This window comes from Oryzias latipes, chromosome 11, assembly GCF_053564925.1.
Source record: "Oryzias latipes strain Hd-rR chromosome 11, Olatipes_Hd-rR_3.1".
In the NCBI taxonomy this organism is placed as follows: Eukaryota; Metazoa; Chordata; class Actinopteri; order Beloniformes; family Adrianichthyidae; genus Oryzias; species Oryzias latipes.
Genome location: NC_136247.1, coordinates 26,596,383 through 26,622,011, shown reverse-complemented (window position 1 = coordinate 26,622,011; position 25,629 = coordinate 26,596,383). Strand labels below are relative to the sequence as shown.

Genomic DNA, 25,629 nt, shown 5'->3' with positions numbered 1-25,629 from the left:
GCTTCTACTTTGAGCTCTACAGTTTCGGCATCTTCCACCGCCAAGACTGCCACAGAAGCTCTAACGACAGCTCTTGACATTATTACCACAACAGCACCAGCTACAAACTCCCAGAGTACACCTGGCCCAAGTACAAGCACTCTTCCTGAATTATCGACATCAGCAAGTGTTTTTACTCCCACAGTCCCATTGAGAGAGACCAAATCTGCACAAACACACCCACAAAGTAGTGGTTTCTCAACCGTTACAAACTCCCTGTTTACAACAGAATATCCTACAACTGTGCCCACTAGCACTGTGGCCTCATCAAATGCTGCATTCACTTCACCCATAACAAGTTCACCATCCTCAAGTGCCACAGCTGCTGCCAAAGCCATTACTTCATCCACAACAGAAACTACAGAAGCTGCAACATCCATTGCTCCAACTGCTCCAACAACCTTATCTGAATCTTCACCAAGTACCAGTGGGACCTCTGCTACAACACCTGCTGAGACAACAACACTGACTAGCAAGAGCATTGCAAGCACAGAGGAGACTTCCACAACCACCAATGGTCAACCAAACACAGAGTTTTCCACAACCAGTGCCATTGTTGAAATATCCACAGTTCCATCAACAACTACATCTGTTATTGGGACTACTACAACACCTGCAGAGCAGACTACATATATTTCATCAACACCTGATGCTTCTACTTTGAGCTCTACAGTTTCAGCATCTTCCACTGCCAAGACTGTCACAGATGCTCTAACGACAGCTCTTGACATTATTACCACAACAGCACCAGCTACAAACTCCCAGAGTACACCTGGCCCAAGTACAAGCACTCTTCCTGAATTATCGACATCAGCAAGTGTTTTTACTCCCACAGTCCCATTGAGAGAGACCACATCTGCACAAACACACCCACAAAGTAGTGGTTTCTCAACCGTTACAAACTCCCTGTTTACAACAGAATATCCTACAACTGTGCCCACTAGCACTGTGGCCTCATCAAATGCTGCATTCACTTCACCCATAACAAGTTCACCATCCTCAAGTGCCACAGCTGCTGCCAAAGCCATTACTTCATCCACAACAGAAACTACAGAAGCTGCAACATCCATTGCTCCAACTGCTCCAACAACCTTATCTGAATCTTCACCAAGTACCAGTGGGACCTCTGCTACAACACCTGCTGAGACAACAACACTGACTAGCAAGAGCATTGCAAGCACAGAGGAGACTTCCACAACCACCAATGGTCAACCAAACACAGAGTTTTCCACAACCAGTGCCATTGTTGAAACATCCACAGTTCATTCAACAACTACATCTGTTATTGGGACTACTACAACACCTGCAGAGCAGACTACATATATTTCATCAACACCTGATGCTTCTACTTTGAGCTCCACTGTTTCGGCATCTTCCACTGCCAAGACTGTCACAGATGCTCTAACGACAGCTCTTGACATTATTACCACAACAGCACCAGCTACAAACTCCCAGAGTAAACCTAGCCCAAGTACAAGCACTCTTCCTGAATTATCGAAATCATCAAGTGTTTTTACTCCCACAGTCCCATTGAGAGAGTCCACATCTGCACAAACACACCCACAAAGTAGTGGTTTCTCAACCGTTACAAACTCCCTGTTTACAACAGAATATCCTACAACTGTGCCCACTAGCACTGTGGCCTCATCAAATGCTGCATTCACTTCACCCATAACAAGTTCACCATCCTCAAGTGCCACAACTGCTGCCAAAGCCATTACTTCATCCACAACAGAAACTACAGAAGCTGCAACATCCATTGCTCCAACTGCTCCAACAACCTTATCTGAATCTTCACCAAGTACCAGTGGGACCTCTGCTACAACACCTGCTGAGACAACAACACTGACTAGCAAGAGCATTGCAAGCACAGAGGAGACTTCCACAACCACCAATGGTCAACCAAACACAGAGTTTTCCACAACCAGTGCCATTGTTGAAATATCCACAGTTCCATCAACAACTACATCTGTTATTGGGACTACTACAACACCTGCAGAGCAGACTACATATATTTCATCAACACCTGATGCTTCTACTTTGAGCTCTACAGTTTCAGCATCTTCCACTGCCAAGAATGCCACAGATGCTCTAACGACAGCTCTTGACATTATTACCACAACAGCACCAGCTACAAACTCCCAGAGTACACCTGGCCCAAGTACAAGCACTCTTCCTGAATTATCGACATCAGCAAGTGTTTTTACTCCCACAGTCCCATTGAGAGAGACCACATCTGCACAAACACACCCACAAAGTAGTGGTTTCTCAACCGTTACAAACTCCCTGTTTACAACAGAAAATCCAACAACTGTGCCCACTAGCACTGTGGCCTCATCAAATGCTGCATTCACTTCACCCATAACAAGTTCACCATCCTCAAGTGCCACAGCTGCTGCCAAAGCCATTACTTCATCCACAACAGAAACTACAGAAGCTGCAACATCCATTGCTCCAACTGCTCCAACAACCTTATCTGAATCTTCACCAAGTACCAGTGGGACCTCTGCTACAACACCTGCTGAGACAACAACACTGACTAGCAAGAGCATTGCAAGCACAGAGGAGACTTCCACAACCACCAATGGTCAACCAAACACAGAGTTTTCCACAACCAGTGCCATTGTTGAAACATCCACAGTTCATTCAACAACTACATCTGTTATTGGGACTACTACAACACCTGCAGAGCAGACTACATATATTTCATCAACACCTGATGCTTCTACTTTGAGATCCACTGTTTCGGCATCTTCCACTGCCAAGACTGTCACAGATGCTCTAACGACAGCTCTTGACATTATTACCACAACAGCACCAGCTACAAACTCCCAGAGTACACCTGGCCCAAGTACAAGCACTCTTCCTGAATTATCGACATCAGCAAGTGTTTTTACTCCCACAGTCCCATTGACAGAGACCACCACTGCACAAACACACCCACAAAGTAGTGGTTTCTCAACTGTTACAAACTCCCTGTTTACAACAGAATATCCTACAACTGTGCCCACTAGCACTGTGGCCTCATCAAATGCTGCATTCACTTCACCCATAACAAGTTCACCATCCTCAAGTGCCACAGCTGCTGCCAAAGCCATTACTTCATCCACAACAGAAACTACAGAAGCTGCAACATCCATTGCTCCAACTGCTCCAACAACCTTATCTGAATCTTCACCAAGTACCAGTGGGACCTCTGCTACAACACCTGCTGAGACAACAACACTGACTAGCAAGAGCATTGCAAGCAAAGAGGAGACTTCCACAACCACCAATGGTCAACCAAACACAGAGTTTTCCACAACCAGTGCCATTGTTGAAAAATCCACAGTTCCTTCAACAACTACATCTGTTATTGGGACTACTACAACACCTGCAGAGCAGACTACATATATTTCATCAACACCTGATGCTTCTACTTTGAGCTCTACAGTTTCGGCATCTTCCACTGCCAAGACTGCCACAGATGCTCTAACGACAGCTCTTGACATTATTACCACAACAGCACCAGCTACAAACTCCCAGAGTACACCTGGCCCAAGTACAAGCACTCTTCCTGAATTATCGACATCAGCAAGTGTTTTTACTCCCACAGTCCCATTGACAGAGACCACCACTGCACAAACACACCCACAAAGTAGTGGTTTCTCAACCGTTACAAACTCCCTGTTTACAACAGAATATCCTACAACTGTGCCCACTAGCACTGTGGCCTCATCAAATGCTGCATTCACTTCACCCATAACAAGTTCACCATCCTCAAGTGCCACAGCTGCTGCCAAAGCCATTACTTCATCCACAACAGAAACTACAGAAGCTGCAACATCCATTGCTCCAACTGCTCCAACAACCTTATCTGAATCTTCACCAAGTACCAGTGGGACCTCTGCTACAACACCTGCTGAGACAACAACACTGACTAGCAAGAGCATTGCAAGCACAGAGGAGACTTCCACAACCACCAATGGTCAACCAAACACAGAGTTTTCCACAACCAGTGCCATTGTTGAAACATCCACAGTTCATTCAACAACTACATCTGTTATTGGGACTACTACAACACCTGCAGAGCAGACTACATATATTTCATCAACACCTGATGCTTCTACTTTGAGCTCTACAGTTTCGGCATCTTCCACTGCCAAGACTGCCACAGATGCTCTAACGACAGCTCTTGACATTATTACCACAACAGCACTAGCTACAAACTCCCAGAGTACACCTGGCCCAAGTACAAGCACTCTTCCTGAATTATCGACATCAGCAAGTGTTTTTACTCCCACAGTCCCATTGAGAGAGACCACATCTGCACAAACACACCCACAAAGTAGTGGTTTCTCAACCGTCACAAACTCCCTGTTTACAACAGAATATCCTACAACTGTGCCCACTAGCACTGTGGCCTCATCAAATGCTGCATTCACTTTACCCACAACAAGTTTACCATCCTCAAGTGCCACAGCTGCTGCAAAAGCCATTACTTCATCCACAACAGAAACTACAGAAGCTGCAACATCCATTGCTCCAACTGCTCCAACAACCTTATCTGAATCTTCACCAAGTACCAGTGGGACCTCTGCTACAACACCTGCTGAGACAACAACACTGACTAGCAAGAGCATTGCAAGCACAGAGGAGACTTCCACAACCACCAATGGTCAACCAAACACAGAGTTTTCCACAACCAGTGCCATTGTTGAAACATCCACAGTTCATTCAACAACTACATCTGTTATTGGGACTACTACAACACCTGCAGAGCAGACTACATATATTTCATCAACACCTGATGCTTCTACTTTGAGCTCTACAGTTTCGGCATCTTCCACTGCCAAGACTGTCACAGATGCTCTAACGACAGCTCTTGACATTATTACCACAACAGCACCAGCTACAAACTCCCAGAGTACACCTGGAGTCCCATTGACAGAGACCACCACTGCACAAACACACCCACAAAGTAGTGGTTTCTCAACCGTTACAAACTCCCTGTTTACAACAGAATATCCTACAACTGTGCCCACTAGCACTGTGGCCTCATCAAATGCTGCATTCACTTTACCCACAACAAGTTTACCATCCTCAAGTGCCACAGCTGCTGCAAAAGCCATTACTTCATCCACAACAGAAACTACAGAAGCTGCAACATCCATTGCTCCAACTGCTCCAACAACCTTATCTGAATCTTCACCAAGTACCAGTGGGACCTCTGCTACAACACCTGCTGAGACAACAACACTGACTAGCAAGAGCATTGCAAGCACAGAGGAGACTTCCACAACCACCAATGGTCAACCAAACACAGAGTTTTCCACAACCAGTGCCATTGTTGAAACATCCACAGTTCATTCAACAACTACATCTGTTATTGGGACTACTACAACACCTGCAGAGCAGACTACATATATTTCATCAACACCTGATGCTTCTACTTTGAGCTCCACTGTTTCGGCATCTTCCACTGCCAAGACTGCCACAGATGCTCTAACGACAGCTCTTGACATTATTACCACAACAGCACCAGCTACAACCTCCCAGAGTACACCTGGCCCAAGTACAAGCACTCTTCCTGAATTATCGACATCAGCAAGTGTTTTTACTCCCACAGTCCCATTGACAGATACCACCACTGCACAAACACACCCACAAAGTAGTGGTTTCTCAACCGTTACAAACTCCCTGTTTACAACAGAATATCCTACAACTGTGCCCACTAGCACTGTGTTCTCTTTAAATGCTGCATTCACTTCACCCACAACAAGTTCACCATCCTCAAGTGCCACAGCTGCTGCCAAAGCCATTACTTCATCCACAACAGAAACTACAGAAGCTGCAACATCCATTGCTCCAACTGCTCCAACAACCTTATCTGAATCTTCACCAAGTACCAGTGGGACCTCTGCTACAACACCTGCTGAGACAACAACACTGACTAGCAAGAGCATTGCAAGCACAGAGGAGACTTCCACAACCACCAATGGTCAACCAAACACAGAGTTTTCCACAACCAGTGCCATTGTTGAAACATCCACAGTTCATTCAACAACTACATCTGTTATTGGGACTACTACAACACCTGCAGAGCAGACTACATATATTTCATCAACACCTGATGCTTCTACTTTGAGCTCTACAGTTTCGGCATCTTCCACTGCCAAGACTGCCACAGATGCTCTAACGACAGCTCTTGACATTATTACCACAACAGCACCAGCTACAAACTCCCAGAGTACACCTGGCCCAAGTACAAGCACTCTTCCTGAATTATCGACATCAGCAAGTGTTTTTACTCCCACAGTCCCATTGAGAGAGACCACATCTGCACAAACACACCCACAAAGTAGTGGTTTCTCAACCGTTACAAACTCCCTGTTTACAACAGAATATCCTACAACTGTGCCCACTAGCACTGTGGCCTCATCAAATGCTGCATTCACTTCACCCATAACAAGTTCACCATCTTCAAGTGCCACAGCTGCTGCCAAAGCCATTACTTCATCCACAACAGAAACTACAGAAGCTGCAACATCCATTGCTCCAACTGCTCCAACAACCTTATCTGAATCTTCACCAAGTACCAGTGGGACCTCTGCTACAACACCTGCTGAGACAACAACACTGACTAGCAAGAGCATTGCAAGCACAGAGGAGACTTCCACAACCACCAATGGTCAACCAAACACAGAGTTTTCCACAACCAGTGCCATTGTTGAAACATCCACAGTTCCTTCAACAAGTACATCTGTTATTGGGACTACTACAACACCTGCAGAGCAGACTACATATATTTCATCAACACCTGATGCTTCTACTTTGAGCTCCACTGTTTCGGCATCTTCCACTGCCAAGACTGCCACAGATGCTCTAACGACAGCTCTTGACATTATTACCACAACAGCACCAGCTACAAACTCCCAGAGTACACCTGGCTCAAGTACAAGCACTCTTCCTGAATTATCGACATCAGCAAGTGTTTTTACTCCCACAGTCCCATTGAGAGAGACCACATCTGCACAAACACACCCACAAAGTAGTGGTTTCTCAACCGTTACAAACTCCCTGTTTACAACAGAATATCCTACAACTGTGCCCACTAGCACTGTGGCCTCATCAAATGCTGCATTCACTTCACCCATAACAAGTTCACCATCCTCAAGTGCCACAGCTGCTGCCAAAGCCATTACTTCATCCACAACAGAAACTACAGAAGCTGCAACATCCATTGCTCCAACTGCTCCAACAACCTTATCTGAATCTTCACCAAGTACCAGTGGGACCTCTGCTACAACACCTGCTGAGACAACAACACTGACTAGCAAGAGCATTGCAAGCACAGAGGAGACTTCCACAACCACCAATGGTCAACCAAACACAGAGTTTTCCACAACCAGTGCCATTGTTGAAACATCCACAGTTCATTCAACAACTACATCTGTTATTGGGACTACTACAACACCTGCAGAGCAGACTACATCTATTTCATCAACACCTGATGCTTCTACTTTGAGCTCCACTGTTTCGGCATCTTCCACTGCCAAGACTGCCACAGATGCTCTAACGACAGTTCTTGACATTATTACCACAACAGCACCAGCTACAAACTCCCAAAGTACACTTGGCTCAAGTACAAGCACTCTCCCTGAAATATCGACATCAGCAAGTGTTTTTACTCCCACAGTCCCATTGACAGAGACCACCACTGCACAAACACACCCACAAAGTAGTGGTTTCTCAACCGTTACAAACTCCCTGTTTACAACAGAAAATCCAACAACTGTGCCCACTAGCACTGTGGCCTCATCAAATGCTGCATTCACTTCACCCATAACAAGTTCACCATCCTCAAGTGCCACAGCTGCTGCCAAAGCCATTACTTCATCCACAACAGAAACTACAGAAGCTGCAACATCCATTGCTCCAACTGCTCCAACAACCTTATCTGAATCTTCACCAAGTACCAGTGGGACCTCTGCTACAACACCTGCTGAGACAACAACACTGACTAGCAAGAGCATTGCAAGCACAGAGGAGACTTCCACAACCACCAATGGTCAACCAAACACAGAGTTTTCCACAACCAGTGCCATTGTTGAAACATCCACAGTTCCTTCAACAACTACATCTGTTATTGGGACTACTACAACACCTGCAGAGCAGACTACATATATTTCATCAACATCTGATGCTTCTACTTTGAGCTCCACTGTTTCGGCATCTTTTACTGCCAAGACTGTCACAGATGCTCTAACGACAGCTCTTGACATTATTACCACAACAGCACCAGCTACAAACTCCCATAGTATACCTGGCTCAAGTACAAGCACTCTTCCTGAATTATCGACATCAGCAAGTGTTTCTACTCCCACAGTCCCATTGACAGAGACCACCACTGCACAAACACACCCACAAAGTAGTGGTTTCTCAACCGTCACAAACTCCCTGTTTACAACAGAAAATCCAACTGTGCCCACTAGCACTGTGGCCTCATCAAATGCTGCATTCACTTCACCCATAACAAGTTCACCATCCTCAAGTGCCACAGCTGCTGCCAAAGCCATTACTTCATCCACAACAGAAACTACAGAAGCTGCAACATCCATTGCTCCAACTGCTCCAACAACCTTATCTGAATCTTCACCAAGTACCAGTGGGACCTCTGCTACAACACCTGCTGAGACAACAACACTGACTAGCAAGAGCATTGCAAGCACAGAGGAGACTTCCACAACCACCAATGGTCAACCAAACACAGAGTTTTCCACAACCAGTGCCATTGTTGTAACATCCACAGTTCTTTCAACAACTACATCTGTTATTGGGACTACTACAACACCTGCAGAGCAGACTACATATATTTCATCAACACCTGATGCTTCTACTTTGAGCTCCACTGTTTCGGCATCTTCCACTGCCAAGACTGCCACAGATGCTCTAACGACAGTTCTTGACATTATTACCACAACAGCACCAGCTACAAACTCCCAAAGTACACTTGGCTCAAGTACAAGCACTCTCCCTGAAATATCGACATCAGCAAGTGTTTTTACTCCCACAGTCCCATTGACAGAGACCACCACTGCACAAACACACCCACAAAGTAGTGGTTTCTCAACCGTTACAAACTCCCTGTTTACAACAGAAAATCCAACAACTGTGCCCACTAGCACTGTGGCCTCATCAAATGCTGCATTCACTTCACCCATAACAAGTTCACCATCCTCAAGTGCCACAGCTGCTGCCAAAGCCATTACTTCATCCACAACAGAAACTACAGAAGCTGCAACATCCATTGCTACAACTGCTCCAACAACCTTATCTGAAACTTCACCAAGTACCAGTGGGACCTCTGCTACAACACCTGCTGAGACAACAACACTGACTAGCAAGAGCATTGCAAGCACAGAGGAGACTTCCACAACCACCAATGGTCAACCAAACACAGAGTTTTCCACAACCAGTGCCATTGTTGAAACATCCACAGTTCCTTCAACAACTACATCTGTTATTGGGACTACTACAACACCTGCAGAGCAGACTACATATATTTCATCAACACCTGATGCTTCTACTTTGAGCTCCACTGTTTCGGCATCTTCCACTGCCAAGACTGCCACAGACACTCTAACGAGAGCTCTTGACATTATTACCACAACAGCACCAGCTACAAACTCCCAGAGTACACCTGGCTCAAGTACAAGCACTATTCCTGATTTATTGACATCAGCAAGTGTTTCTACTGCCACAGTCCCATTGACAGAGACCACCACTGCACAAACACACCCACAAAGTAGTGGTTTCTCAACAGTCCCAAACTCCCCATCAACAGCAGAATTATCTAAAACTGTGCCCAACAGTGCTACTAGCTCAATTGCTTCCTCTTCATTTTTAGCTAATAATGAATTAACAAAAATGCCCACTGCTCCTACAACCATCATCAGTAGTCCATCAGAATCACCACCTGTATCTAAACCTTCTATTTCCAAAACAACAACAATTGATAAAACATCTGTCACTTCAGGCAATTCAGGTACTACTATTTTGTCTTCCACCGCTTTTAGAATATTTACAGGTACTTTGAAAAGTAACACAACAGCTCAAACAGCACCTGCTGTTCCAGGAACAAAGCCAGTATTTTCAACCTTTACAGCTGGTACTGGTTCTTTTACCATTACTGAACAAACAAGCCCAACTGCCGCCACACTAACAACAATTACCCAAAAGGCTACAGGAGAATTATTTAATCCCACAACAATTACTAACACAAAACCTGTCCAAACAGTACAGCCCCCAACTAAATTCACCTCTGTACAACAAAACACAGTTTCATCTGGTCTGGCTACCATTATTTTCAGAACAGTTGGGACCACTCCAATAGAAATTACAACCAAAAAATTGTCAACTGTTTCACAGATAGTGACAATAACCACCAAATCAAACATCACTGTCTCCAATTCAGATACAACATTTTCAAGCACAACTGTGCCAGTTAATTCATCAATAGTAACAGCTTCTAGAACAACAATTTTTGAAGACAAAACTAATGTTGCTAAAACTGCTACGGTTACAAAGCCAACATCTACTCTGCAATATCCAAAATCTACCATCAGTCTTTCGACAATTACATCTTTACCCACAGCTAGGGTAACAGCAGAAGCAACAACAAATTACCAGACTGGAAAGTTGTTTACCAGCATGTCGACATCCACCTCAGCAGCAGTTACAAATGCTCCACCAAAACCTGCTACTGAAGTCATGAGTCCAAAGCCTGCAACCACAACCAGTGCTGCCCCAACAACAGTATCGTCCACTGCAGTAATGAGTAAAATGTGTTTCTTTACAGTCATTGCACTCACCATGATTTCATTATTGGTGTGAGACAATAGCAAACATTTGACTTTGTAATCACCATGAATTATCAAATAATAATCATAAACCTGAAGTCCATGTAATTTTTCACTTTCATTTGCTGATTTGCTTTATGAAATATTTATACTGTTGTTTTTCCTATTTAAATATTTATTATTTGAGATTGCATATTTTAGGTTTAAGATCCATTCCATTCTTCACTAATTTATACATGGGATTTTCAGATTAACAGCTAATAAAATTGTAATTCTGTAGTTTTCTTTGAGTAAAATCTTGGTGATGGATGTGTATCAAAGGAAATTGTCACTAAGTTATTTTAAATTATTTTGGAAGCTATGTCTGTTTTAGTTTAGTTTTATATTGATATATATTGGTGTTTGGTTCTATTAATTATGAAATATCAATAAAGCATCAAATACAATACTTGGTTTTGCTTTACTGTCTTTTTTCTTGTAATTATTTAAAAATCATTGACATTAGGGTCAGATTTATTTTATAAGACTATCTGAGGTATTTATTTTACATAAATAATTCTTATATCTCTTAATATCGTTATAAAACTTCACAGTGTGCTGTTTGAAAGATGCTGGATGGCTCTGTTGGCCCTTGAAGATACAGGGTTGTGTCAGGGAGGGCATCCAGCATATAAACTCTCCTTTCAAGTCACCTGTGTGAGCCCTGATGGGATGTACCCAAAGTTAAACAACGAAGCGCTGTTTGTGACACAAATAATGCAAATGTGTTTAATTAGAGAACTCTAAAAAACGCTTAGTGGGGGACAGATCTAAGAATTAAACACCTTAAAACCTCTTTAGGCTCCTGCATTGTTCCCATAATAAGTGCTATCTGTGGTCAAACAATCTCATTACACTTTCAATTCCTAAGGTCCAGACAGTCTTCGGTCAGAATTTCTTTTATTTTGATGCACTAAAACTCCCTTAAACTCACAATTATCCCATCACACCATTTGTTCAAGCAAAAACTGAAATAGTCCACACAAAGATCCCCTCCGCATGTCACAACTGCATGATGTAATGGGCTTTTTATGAAAAAAATGTTTTGGTCTATTTTTGTTTTGCTTGTTTTACTTCTAATTGGTTATCCTGCCAGGTCATCATTGTAAATAAGAAACTGTTCTCAACTTATCCACCTGGTAAAATAAAGGTTAAATGAAAGTGCAGAAGAACTTCCGCGGAGGGATACGCGACTTGGGTGATTTGTGAGCTGGACTTCACAGATGGATGGAAAAGAACGCAAACGAGTTGTCCCTGTTCTTTTATCTGTTTTGCCTGAATAAAGCGGTTATCTCTCGAGATATTACCTCCTAGACAACAAAAGTTTTTTTTGTTTAAATTGACAAAGGATTTGGTGAGTCAAACAATTGATTATTGTATAATCGATATTTTCTTTACATTTTGTTCATTCTTTCATTCTTCATTCTTTGTTTATAAAATTGTGATTTATTTTGATACTGTTTTTTTTAATTTGTAAGATGATTACAGTCGAGTTTTTTTATTCCCACATACCGCAGAGAACGGAAGTATAGTGATGGCGAGCCACCCAACTAGGGTTTGAACACGAGCAACAGAAAAAGAACCTTGGGACCCTGGTTGCTACAAGGGAGCAATTGGACATTGTGTTCAATTGTGTTAGGAGAGTCTACCTTTTCACAGGTGCTGAGTCATTGATTTACATTCACTTATAAACAACCAAAAGTTTAAAATCCTTATTGTGGTCTGTGGATTTTTTTTCTTTAGTCTATCCAACTGCTCCTCTGAACCTAGAGTAATTCTGGTCCAACCTTATAGTTTATAACTATATAGTTCATGTTATCTTTGATTTAGGATTTCTATGACACTGTGGCTTCTTTGATTTTATCAGTATGGTATTTAGTGGAGGAGTTTAAATATATAAAACATTTTAATTCTTAACCTAGACTTGTAACAAAACAACACATAACCTCAACCAGCAATACTTAAATTAATAGTAATGCAGGGAGCTTTGGAACGGGCAAATAAAATTAGTAACTGAAATATACAGAGGACAAATGAACTGAACTACAAGAGCTGTGGGTGATAATCAACTTTGTTTGGATGCGATCATGGTTGTGTTGTTATAAGTAAGACAACACAAAACAGCACTTATCCCTCTATATGTCTGGAATTTCATTCATTCATTTTCTAAACCCCTTTCGGGGTCATGGGTCTGCCGTAGCCTGTTCCGGCAGATCTGTGTGGCCGTGTGTGTGCAAAGGCAGGACCACAATCACACACCCATGCACACTCACATTCTCACCTAGGTACAATTTAGAGCAGGGGCGTCAAACCCATTTTCCCCGAGGGCCACATCAGCATAGTGGTTGTCCTCAAAGGGCCAGATATAACTTATACATGTAACTAAATGTAATGGAAAATAAATGAACCAACTCCTTAATGTTAAATAACCCTTTTTATGTTTATTATAACTTTTTAAAGTGACAATTACAGTTGCCTAGAAAACATATGTGTGCTTGTTACTCTAGCATAAATCCTTTTAAATTTCAGGTTAAGTTTTATGGACAGTGTTTAAAATCCTAATGTATAGTTGCCCAATACGATATTTCAAGTCCGATTCCCCCTAGATATGAATAAATACTCACCAATTCTTACTTTAAGAAATTAAAAACTTTTATGCTCCCGCGGGCCACATAAAATGAAATGGTGGGCCACATTTGCCCGGCGGGCCTTGAGTTTGACATGTGATTTAGAATAAACAATTAACCTATGAAGCATGTTTTTGGACCCTGGGAGGAAGCCAGAAACTGCAGAAAATCCATGCATGCATGGGGAGAACTTGCAAACTCCACACAGAAGGATCCCCCAGCCAGGACTTGAACTGTGGGCTTTCTTGCTGTGAGGCAAGAGCACTAACCATTTCTCCACCATGCAGCCCTGTCTGGAATTTCTTAAAATTAAATTTTGATTTCACATTACCAGTATGTTTAAACTTGAAACACTGTGAATATGTATAGCCTACTTGAAATTGATATCAGACCACTGATTGTGCGAAATCAAGCCATTGAATGCATGCTGACAGTAAACATGATTTATGGGATTGTACAGCCTGTTGCCATCTTTGATTTTTTGACTCAGAAGGACACATACATACACTCTGACTCATCGAATATGTAAAACCGATAGAATTACAATGGAGACTCCCCTGAATTATCTGAGTCATTAATTTATTGGTTTGTTTAACCCTAAATCTTAAACTAGATCATATAGTGATACTTATGCTTAGATAAATGTACTTTCTTTATAACATTCCCTCACTTAATGTGTTAAGCATGGTATAGGTCCTAGAGGTTCGCTGACAAAGGCTAGGAAAAAAAACACAGTCGGGGTGAGTAGAGACGGGTATTAGGTGTGGCAGGAGTCCCTGTTAGTAATCCTGCATACCTGTGAAGACAAAACCGAAGGCAGCAAACAGAAGTTAGAAGGCAGCTATAGGGAAAAGGACCAAAAGAGGTGGAAAGAGGGACACGGCTCCACCAAACCATGAAAGAGGAGTCAACCGTTGTTCCTGTTTGAAAGTCAGTTATTATTATATCCATGTTTAGTAACAAGCTTGTTTGCAAACACAAAGGTATAAGTATAATCAAATAGAAATAGTTCAGGGCATCTGCTCTATCAAATAATGTAAACAAATCTTACTTTGCCTTAGGTTGTGCCTTAGCATTGTTTCTTGGTGCCTTTGGGGACCCTGATGATTAGACAGATTTATTTTTGTTTAGTATTTAATTTATTTGACTTTCACATCAGTATTGCTGGATACTGTCTCAGCCTTTACCAGAAGTATATTTTTTATTTTTGTTCCTTTCATTCTTGACCTAAAGTTGTATTCAGTTGCCGTCCACATGTATGTATTTCAGAAAAAAAAGACAAAAATACCTTTTAGAAAACGTTTCAGTTTATCATATAGAAGCGCTTGCATTGATGCTTCCCACAAATGTAACCATTATTGTTCAAGCATTGGCAGGATGTCACCAGGAGATGGCATGCTTTTAACACAAATACATTCTCAAATGTCGGCCACACTGAATAGCACTTTGTTTGGAGATGCATGCAGAAAAATGTAGTGTTGGTTTGGTCTACACTTTTATCCAAGACCACTAAACAAGTGAACAAGTACACACTTTTTACAGAGTATTCACAAACAAGGTAAAAATAAAAACTCTTAGTAATATAAACTACACAGAAGCGTTAAACAGATTGGTGACGTGTTCAGGGTGTGCTCTGCCTTTGCAGAACAGTAGCTGGGTTGGTCCCAGAAGCCCCATGACACAGAAAGGGATTAAGTGAGTTCTGAAGATTGATGGATAGATAGAAACCTTAAACAATTTATAAAAAAATTGAACAAAAACAACAAACTCTATTGACAAAAAAACAAATTACAATTCAATTAAATCTACAGACAAAAATAATTGCACAAGTTATTTAAACAAAGACCATTTACTACACAAGAAGACCGCAGCTTCCTGACTCCACCTATAATTCGACCCATTTAAAGCTTATGTGTAAATTCTATTATAATAATAAATTACATAGCAAATGGGAAAAAGGAAAAACCCTTAGCTTTGGAATGCTTGGGTCACACATGATGAACAGCGCTTGATTCAAATTTTAATTGTGTTAAAGTGCTTTATAAAAATATGATGATGATGATCTTTTGGACTGATGACTTAATCATTATATTAAGCAATAAAGAGTGTTGTAAAATATTACAGAGATGCTGTCAGTCACATTTAAGAGACTGGATTAGGCCGATTTATGCTTTTCCTTGGTATAGATTTCTTTCAGTCCAAAAGAAAAATGTTAACAAGTAGCTGAAACGTATCATTATACAGGACTGTAAATTTTGTGCACATTTTGTGCAGCACATCACCACAATACTTGTGCGAGCCAACAGAAAAGCAGCAGGTAACCGTTCAGCATGTGTTAAGATATTTCAGAGGTACAGCAAACAATGAGCTGTGTTTTAAGAACAGCAACAGTGAGAAGCTCTAGTAGCAGATTGACGCTAAATGGGGAGCAATTGTATTGTGTGATTGGTCTGGATTCCATCTAATCAGCTGTCCTTGCCTCTCTTTTAAGGTCCATGAAGGCAGTCTGCAGCCTTCAACTCTAAAGGAGAAGTTATAGTAGTATAGTATATGCGAAATCTGAAGGATCAAAAAGACTGGAAAAAAATAGAAAAACCTGTGAAATTACAGGTCAAACTTCTCTTTTATGGAAACCAGCATCACTCCACCCTTTTTCTGAGTCTAATGTCATCCTGTGTTTGTCCGTAAATATAAAAAGGTTGCTGTTAACCAAAAGGATCACAAATCCACTCACTGCCCAGATCACCTTTCAAGCAAAGACACCTTCTGTAAGTAGATTATCATTTCTACTGGTGTATGCTAAATGTTTTCTCATAATTTCATGCTGTTTTTAGGTGCTCATAAATAATTTTCTAGAAAATAGTTCTTGTAAAAACTTTATTATGTTTAACTGAAAATCCCAACAAAAATGTAGGGGACCTGGGAAAGAATAGGTACATCCTTTAATTTGGTTGTAACAATTTCTAAGTTTGATTGAAAATTTGGAGGGGTTTCTATATCTAAATAAAAAGTGAAAAACAAAATCTTAAAAGATCTTAAGTCTAAAGAATTAACAGGCTCTTAAAATTAAAATTATATGTATGTAGCAGCAATTCTCAAGTGAGACAATTGGTCAATCATCACACAAGCAGCAAAATAATCTCCAATATTTAAACTGCTGAATATTTATTTCCATTTTAAAATGCTATTGCTATTTTTCAAATTGTGTATCTGGTGCATTCATTTCCTTTTTTTTTAAGTATTTCATTTCATGGTAAATAGTACTTTTATTTTAGGTAAAGTGTATGAGAGTATGACTACTTTGGTCAAAATGGTACACTCCTTAGTGTGTTTAAATATTACTTTTTAATATTTGCCAAAATTACAATCAAATGACGTCTAGAGAAACAATAGTAAAAGTGAATAAATAAATTGTAACTCTAACACTGTAACTGGTTACAACATTAGGTAAGAAGGAGGACACTTTCATGTCCTTCCACTATAAATATTCCTTTGTAATAACTATTCAAACACATTTTGATTAATTTGTGATGATTACTTTTTTTAGAGACAAAAGAAAAAGAAAAACATCATCATCATCATGATTGCACACCTTTGCTTCATTCTGCTTTTTGTTGGTAAGTAAAAAATTTTTTCTATAAATTATCAATAATTTTTCCTCAGACATAAAATTGGGCTCAATATCTAAAAATGTTTTAACAATAAAAAACTATGTTCAACAGCTTCTTCACATGGACAAACAAGCACAAATGCATCAACATCAGAGTTCCCCACAAATACAACAGCTGAACCAATCACTGATGCAACAATAGCTGGACCAATCACTGATGCAACAATAGCTGGACCAATCACTGATGCAACAATAGCTGGACCAATCACTGATGCAACGATAGCTGGACCAATCACTAATGCAACGATGGTTGCTGGACCAATCACTAATGCAACGATAGCTGGACCAATCACTAATACAACGATGGTTGCTGGACCAGCAACTAGTGGACTGATTACCAGTGCACCAAGTGGAATAACCACAGTGACAACTGGAACACCAACCACCACTAGCACATCCTCACCAACCACCACTAGCACATCCTCACCAACCACCACTAGCACATCCTCACCAACCACCACTGGTACATCAAAACCAAGCACCTCCTTCACCAAGGCACCAACAACTTCTTCTGCATTTCCTCACAAAATCAGCCTCTTCTTGGCCTTTGTGGCAACATTGACAGATTTTGTTTCTGTATGCCGCTGATCTAACATGATTTAAAGGCAAGGAAAGAAGGACACCATGGCTCTTTAATGGTGTTCTTAGTCTGTATAATGAAAGCTTGTGAATGCTTATCTATGTACACAAAGTGTAAGTTCTATGCTAGTTAAGTTCTTGATATCCATTGATCCTGGACATCGGGGTTTCTTCATGATCATCTTTTACAATAACTAAGACCCCTAATGTAATCGTTTTTCTTTATTTAAGATATATATTTATTTATATTTCTATGATTATGTTTGTCTCAACTACTCAAAAACTATGAAATTGAATTACTGCAGCTTCTTTATGATTTAAACTGTGAAATATTCTGCCAAGCTACTGAATTAAAAGTGAAACAGGTACATCTTTGTTGTGTCTTCTTTAATGTGGATTTTAAAATGTTTTTTTTCTAAAAAAGGTTTTTTCTTTCTTCACCCCCCCCCCCCATTTTTTTAAACATTTTTTTATTTTATATATTATTATTTACCCCCCCCCCCCCGCCCCATTTGGCTGATTTATATTTGTCTCTTGTTTATTTATTTACTTAGTTTAGCCCCCCCCCACTATCAACTCCCAGGCTTTTTGGCAAATTACTTTGCATTTTAAATGTTTTTTTTAAATGGTCTGGTTGCAGAGCACATTGTGCCCTGACATCATTAGCGGGCAACAGAAGTTCTACAAGATTTCAGAATTTTAGCACTTTTTATTAAAAAAAAAAAAAGAGTATTTTCTGACCAAAATGGGGAGTGGGGGACGAGAGACGAACATCCGGTTCATTTGTGTTAAATAAACATTATGATAATGTTGGGGCTCATGTTGCTGTCCAGGTCTTCTTGAGAGTTTGTGCTATTCTGAGCCAAAACAATCTGGGCTACATTCAATAGGTTGTAACTTGTTTGCAAACAGTGATTTGGGGCATTTTTCCATGCAGACCTATTATAAACAAACGCTTGTCGAACAGCCACAAAACTGACAGTTCAATAAATAATGAGTTAAACATTTGGCAGACACAGAAAACTGCTCGATCCCACAGTTTTTTCCCTTCTTGCTTCTTTTATTTATTTATATATTCATATAAAACCTTCCTTTTTGTCTTCACCGCAGCGCAGCCGCTCTGCAGCCAGCATCGGCCGCTTAAAGATTCTCTCTCCTTAAACCATCGTACAGTTTTGGATTCAATAGAATTTTTGTTTTTGTGTGTCAAATTTTTAAACATCTTTCAGAGAAATCTTGAAACCCTGTTAAGAAATTCTACCCCTGAATGATTTATTCTTCTCTCTTAGTTACTTATGTAAAATGTTTCTCATTTGTTTGGTGTTGTTTTTATCTGTTGCAGTTATGCCTTGAAGAGCTGCAGATTACTCATTTGAGGCGCGTGTCCTGCCAATCCTATTTTATTTGTTTTTGCTGACTATTTGTCCCTCATTCCAACCACATTGTTTCCCTTACTGTAACCGTTTCTGTCCCAGGTTTATTTTGGTACACTTTTACTTTTTCCTCCCAATTTTTAAATACATTCATTTGATTTTTCCCTGACCGAAATCTGAAGGATAAAAAAAACTGGTGTTATAATGATTTCAAAATCAGTCCCAAATAACAAAGGTCTTTGAAAAAAAACAACAACATGTGACTGAATGATCCTTTTTACTATGTTCTTGCAAAGACCACAGCAGGTCACACTTGTCACTCTCCCATTCGCACACACAGGTATGCACAGATGGCAGCAGAGTCCTGTGCAATGGGCCAAACCAGGCCACCCAATTGCTTGTCTAAAGCAGTGTTTTTCAAACTTTTTTGAGCCACGGCACACATTGACCTTGAAAAAAACCACACCAGCACACCAGCATCCAAAACGAAAAAAAAAGGAGAAAATCATAGTCTGTATTGATGTACAGTCCCTTCGCAATCTCACATTTTTTTGTGATAATTGAGGCAGAAAAAGCTGGAAGTTGCAGCTGTTTTTGCTAAAAGATGTAATAAGTTAAGTTAAAAGATTAAAAAACTATTTGATGTGTGTTCGTTGTGGTTTCAAGACGTTAAACAAGGAGGACTCATTGTGCGCTGAGATGCTGACACTTTAACCCAAGGCATGATGGGAGAAGCAACGCAAACAGCCGCCAAACGCAGACAGACCCTCTTCTCAGAGCTTCATTGTTTTGTTCACTTTTTCCACGGTCTGACACCAGATCCCACGGAAAGCTACACCGCTAAAGACGAACTTTAGCTGGTATTTTTGTTGGAACTGAGCGACTTTATGAGCAAAATCGGAACAAGGAAGTGAAGACTTTAACCACTTCTGATTGGTCAGACTTATGACGTATGATTAAGCCTCCAAGAATAATTGGTGGAGACAGTTGAAGGGGCGGGACTTTTCCCGAAAAAAAGCTGAAGCTACGGCTAAATCGCGGTACCGTCATTCTTATCAAAATGTCTTTAATAGAATCGAATAAACACAAAGAAAAAACTATTTTACGATCTTTCATATTCCTAACTACTAGGTGTTTTATCAGGGCCTGTTTGGATGAACACAGAGCTGATATCCTGGAGATGGAAAATGTTTTTAGATCAGTTAATGAGGGTAATTTCCCACGGCACACCTGACCATCTCCATCTCCAACTAGTGTGCCGCGGCACACTAGTTGAAAAGCACTGGTCTAAAGAACCAAAAAGCTGTGTTCTAAAAAACTGATATAGCAAACAGTTTATGTTCAAGCCAATTAGGATCCTGCCATTATTGCCTTTCAAATAAACGTTGATGTTGAAGCCAAAGGTCCAGATTTAAGACAGATCTTAGCTAACCGTAAATATGTAACAATTACATTAATAACAGTTTTCTCATATTCATATTTCTTTTCTCACTCCTAGAATATGCAAAAAAGACAGCAGAGAACAAGGAAGTCAAAGATTTGATTTTAACTGTCTTTTCTGTAGTTGAAGGGGAAATCAGGGACTTCATTCAAATACTCATCTTTACTTATATTTTTCTGTCACTTTTGTGACACATCTCAACAATTTGGGTGTCATACGTTTCAACCTATCGAAGCATTGTTGTGTTAAGATTAGTTGCTTTGTTTTTATTTTTTTCGCATGATGTTCCACCCAGCTGACTACAGCAGTGATGAATTCTGGACATGCAAGTATTAGGTAAAAAAGTTGAGTCACATTCACAAGGCCAGTTACTCATTTAAAGAATATTGCCACACACAAAATAGGTTGTGCAATTGTTTTATTTAATCAAACGTCCATTGTGGCGTCAGACTAAAACTAGAAAAACCTGTGAAATTACAGGACAAACTTCTCTTTAATGGAAACCAGCGTCACTCCACCCTTTTCCTGAGTCTAATGTCATCCTGTGTTTGTCTGTAAATATAAAAAGTTGCTGTTAACGAAAAGGATCACAAATCCACTCACTGCCCAGATTGCCCTTCAAGCAAAGACATCTTCTGTAAGTAGATTATCATTTCTACTGCTGTATGCTAAATGTTTTCTTATAATTTGATGCTTTTTTTAGGTGCTCATAAATAATTTTCTAGAAAATAGTTCTTGTAACAACTTTATTATGCTTAACTGAAAATCCCAACAAAAATGTAGGGACCTAAGAAAGAATAGGTACATCCTTTAATTTGGTTGTAACAATTTCTTAGTTTGATTGAAAATTTGGAGGGGTTTCTATATCTAAATAAAAAGTGAAAAACAAAATCTAAAAGACCTAAGTCTAAAGAATTAACAGGCCCTTAACAATAAAATTGTATATATGTAAAGATGTATAAAAACTCTCACGTGAGACCATTGGTCAATCATCACACAAGCTGCAAAATTATCTGTAATATTAAAACTGCTTATAGTATTTATTTGTGTTTTAAAATGATATTGCTAGTTTTCGTATTGTGTATCTGGTGCATTCATTTCTTTTTTTTAAAAGTATTTCATTTCATGGTAAATAGTACTTTTATTTTAGGGAGAAACAATAGTCGAAGTGACTAAATTAATTGTAACTCTAGACACTGTAACTGGTTACAACATTAGGTAAGAAGGAGGACTTTCATGTCCTTCCATTATAGATATTTCTTTGTAATAACTATTGAAACACATTTTCATTACTTTTTTTAGAGACAAAAGAAAAGATCATCATCATCATGATTGCACACTTTGGCTTAATTCTGCTTTTTGTTGGTAAGTAAAATTATTTTTTTTCTATAAATTATTAATATTTTTTCCTCAGACACAAAATTGGACTCAATATCTAAAAATGTTTTAACAATAAAAACTGTTCAACAGCTTCTTCACATGGACAAACAAGCACAAATGCATCAACATCATCGAATGCAACGGCAGTAACTACGCCAACAAGTGGAATAACCTTCACTTCAGAGACAAATGGAACACTAACCACGACGAGCACATTCTCACCATTCACCACTAACACATCCTCACCAACCACCACTGGCCCATCCTCACCAACCACCAGTGGCACATTCTCAACAACCACCACTAACACATCCTCACCAACCACCACTGGCACAAATGCATCAACCACCACTGGCACATCCTCACCAACCACCACTAGCCCATCCTCACCAACCACCACTGGCACATCCTCACCAACCACCACTGGCACATCCTCACCAACCACCACTGGCACATCCTCACCAACCACCACTAGCCCATCCTCACCAACCACCACTGGCACATCCTCACCAACCACCACTAGCCCATCCTCACCAACCACCACTGGCACATCCTCACCAACCACCACTGGCACATCCTCACCAACCACCACTGGCACATCCTCACCAACCACCACTAGCCCATCCTCACCAACCACCACTGGCACATCTTCACCAACCACCACTAGCCCATCCTCACCAACCACCACTGGCACATCCTCACCAACCACCACTAACACATCCTCACCAACCACCACTGGCACATCCTCACCAACCACCACTGGTACATCAACACCAAGCACCTCCTTCACCAAGGCACCAACAACTTCTTCTGCATTTCCTCACAAAATCAGCCTCTTCTTGGCCTTTGTGGCAACATTGACACATTTTGTTTCTGTATGCCGTTAATCAAACATTGTTGATTTAAAGGCAAGGCTGTTTACTGGTGTTCTTAGTCTGTATAATGAAAGCTTGTAAATGTGTTGTTATTTATTTACACATAGTGTACGTTTTATAATAGTAGATTTCTTGACATTTGTTGATCCTGGACATCAATAGTTCTATATGATCATCTTTTATTAGAACTAAGACCCCTGATGTAAGATTTTTTCTTTATTTAAGATATATATTTATTTATATTTCTATGATTATGTTTGTCTCAACTACTCAAAAACTATGAAATTGAATTACTGCAGCTTCTTTATGATTTAAACTGTAAAATATTCTGCCAAACTTTGGAATTAAAAGTGAAATAGGTACATCTTCGTTGTGTCTTCTTTCATGTGGATCTTAAAATGTTTTTTTTTTCTTTCAAGATTGCAAAAAACTATTTGTAAGAAAAACAAATATCCACACACACCTGCTAGGAGCGACTTTTTACAAAAAAGCTCCAACAAATACATTTAGTCCCAAAACTAAAGAAACTACACAATTAAAGAAATTATAAATAAATAAAAAAACAGTGAGTTTGTTTGATATTTTCTCCACAACTGTTACAACCTGTTACGCCTCATTTCCCATTATTGGCGAATACTTATACAGCACTCTTCTACCTTCCTCGAAGGCCTAAAGCGCTTTACAGTCACAGTCCCATTCTCCAATTCACACACTGATGGCGGCTCCGCTACCGAACATTGGTGCCAACCTCCCACCAGAGGCAACGTGGGGTTCAGGGTCTTGCTCTGGGACACTTCGACACATAGCTGGGTATCGAACCGGCAATCTTCCGATTAAAGTTCGATCGCCATACCACTGCACAACGGCCGCCCCCATCATCCCTTCATTTACATTTGCTCCTGATAGCTTACAGCCCCTCACAACCCCAACCTAAGATTACAAAAAAACATTGCAAAAAAAATGTCAAGGAGTTTCAGAGCTAGTGATGCATCGGAAGGGAGCAGGGAGCTTGTAGCCCATCTGCTTTTGATTCACAACAACTGGAATTAAGAAATGCTCAGACCTGCAACTTTGAGTTAGGGTTTCTTTATATTTGTCCTCCACCATGAGTAAAATGCCACAACAACACGTAAAACACACCCAAAACACACTTTTCATTGGAATGGGTCTTTGAGCTACAGGTGACTTTTAAATATCCCTAATTGTTGCCTTTCAATCCTTTTCCTGATGTTGTTGGTAAAAACAGTTTGAGAGGTTTGAGACCTTTGATTCTGTATCTTTGCAATTTTTATGCAATGCAGTAAAATTAATTCTGGCAGCAAAAGATCTTTATTTTTAATATTTTAACCAATTAATTCACTTCTACCTTAATGTTCACGAGACCTCTTGTAGAAGAAAAAAGTATTTTTTTTCAATATCTGTTTTTGTAATGTTTATTATTTTCTGGGATTAAAATATTTTTAATGTGTGTTGGTGAAATAAATTTATAGCTTTTTATTATTTTCCATAAATCCGAAATGCCAGTAAATAACTGTAAACACTGTAAAACAGGGATCAACAATGTTAAAAAAATGAGTATGAGAAATGAGAATGTTGTTTCCCTTTCAGCTTTTCCCATCAGGGGTCGCCACAGCGAATGAGTTGCATGGTAAACTTGGCAATGTTTTACGCCGGATGCCCTTCCTGACGCAACCCTCTCAAAGCAACCGGGCTTGGGACCGGCCCAGAAGTAGAGAAGGGAACAGGGAGCAGCACAGAGTCGAACCCTGGTTTCACGAATGGAAGGCACCGCAAACCAGCACGAGCTAAACCGGCTCCCTATTATGAGAAATGAGAATGAAGAGTTTTATTTATTATTTTCATCATCCTACACTGAACCTGTGTTTTTTCTTATTTAACCTGCTGAGTTTAGTTTCAAATGTACTCGTGTTTAACTATTTGAAGGGAATTTTGGTCGTTGGAGCGGACAGAAATCAGACAGTGGAGCAGACAGAAAGAATGTTAGAGGCACTCAAACCAGCAAACATGAGTCTGCATGCATGGACTACAATAAATCCTTTAATCCCTCACAAATATTAGTGTATCTCGTCTGCGCTGGCTTAGATTTGCTCTACTGACTGTATTTATTCAACTCTAATGCATAAATATAATCTCTCAGCACTCACTCCAGACATTTCAGTCCACGCCAAAGGGAGAGTAATAGGGAGTTTGTCTTAACGCTCTTTAAATTCTAAATAGCAGCTTAGTCAAGTATGACAAACGAAAAGGCGTGAAGTTGTCGCCACCTTTTTTGTTTACAGTGGCTATGCCATTGTAGACGCACAAGGACAAGCCGTGTCTCTGAGAAAACAAGGGTGTTTTCCTGATCTAATCACAATGGAATCTAAGACGTTCCTTTACACCAGGGGTCGGGAACCTTTTTGGCCAAGAGAGCCATAAACGCCACATATTTTTAAATGTAATTTCGAAAGAGCCATACAATAATGTAGCTTCCCTTTCCCACACTGAGGCACGGAGACTTAACCTCTTTTAAGGTTCTTTATTCTGGTTACTGCAGACCGCAACGAATGCCGAACAATTAATTCAGCAGCTCCTGAATCTCTCCCGCCGAGACGAGAACGCTTCACCCAACTTTATATTCCCCCCCTCCAGCTCCAGCCCTCCCATTTCCCTTACTCGGCCCATAGCTGAACCCCATTGGTCCAAATTACCTAACAAAAGCCTGAGCGACAGAACTGAGAGCCAATCAGATCTCTGCTTGATGC

General features: G+C 40.4%; 1 protein-coding gene and 2 long non-coding RNA genes across 3 annotated transcripts in view; all 3 read left to right on the top strand.

Moving 5' to 3' along the window:
* LOC105355085 (uncharacterized) overlaps positions 1-11,328 on the top strand; it is a 41,584-nt gene extending 30,256 nt beyond the window's left edge. Inside the window, exons 8-9 of the mRNA XM_078955284.1 lie at positions 761-2,890; positions 3,473-11,328. Of these exons, the coding sequence (XP_078811410.1) occupies positions 761-2,890; positions 3,473-10,914 (9,572 nt within the window). The 3' untranslated portion in view covers positions 10,915-11,328. The remainder of the gene's footprint in view (positions 1-760; positions 2,891-3,472) is intronic.
* A 4,851-nt stretch (positions 11,329-16,179) lies between these two features.
* LOC105355023 (uncharacterized) lies at positions 16,180-17,904 on the top strand. Its single transcript, XR_909525.4, has 3 exons — positions 16,180-16,314; positions 17,094-17,163; positions 17,269-17,904. It is a non-coding gene; the product is annotated as an uncharacterized LOC105355023 (long non-coding RNA).
* Positions 17,905-21,116: 3,212 nt separating this feature from the next.
* Positions 21,117-23,226, top strand: LOC144995686 (uncharacterized). Its single transcript, XR_013659197.1, has 3 exons — positions 21,117-21,246; positions 21,912-21,974; positions 22,080-23,226. It is a non-coding gene; the product is annotated as an uncharacterized LOC144995686 (long non-coding RNA).
* The last annotated feature ends 2,403 nt before the right edge of the window (positions 23,227-25,629 follow it).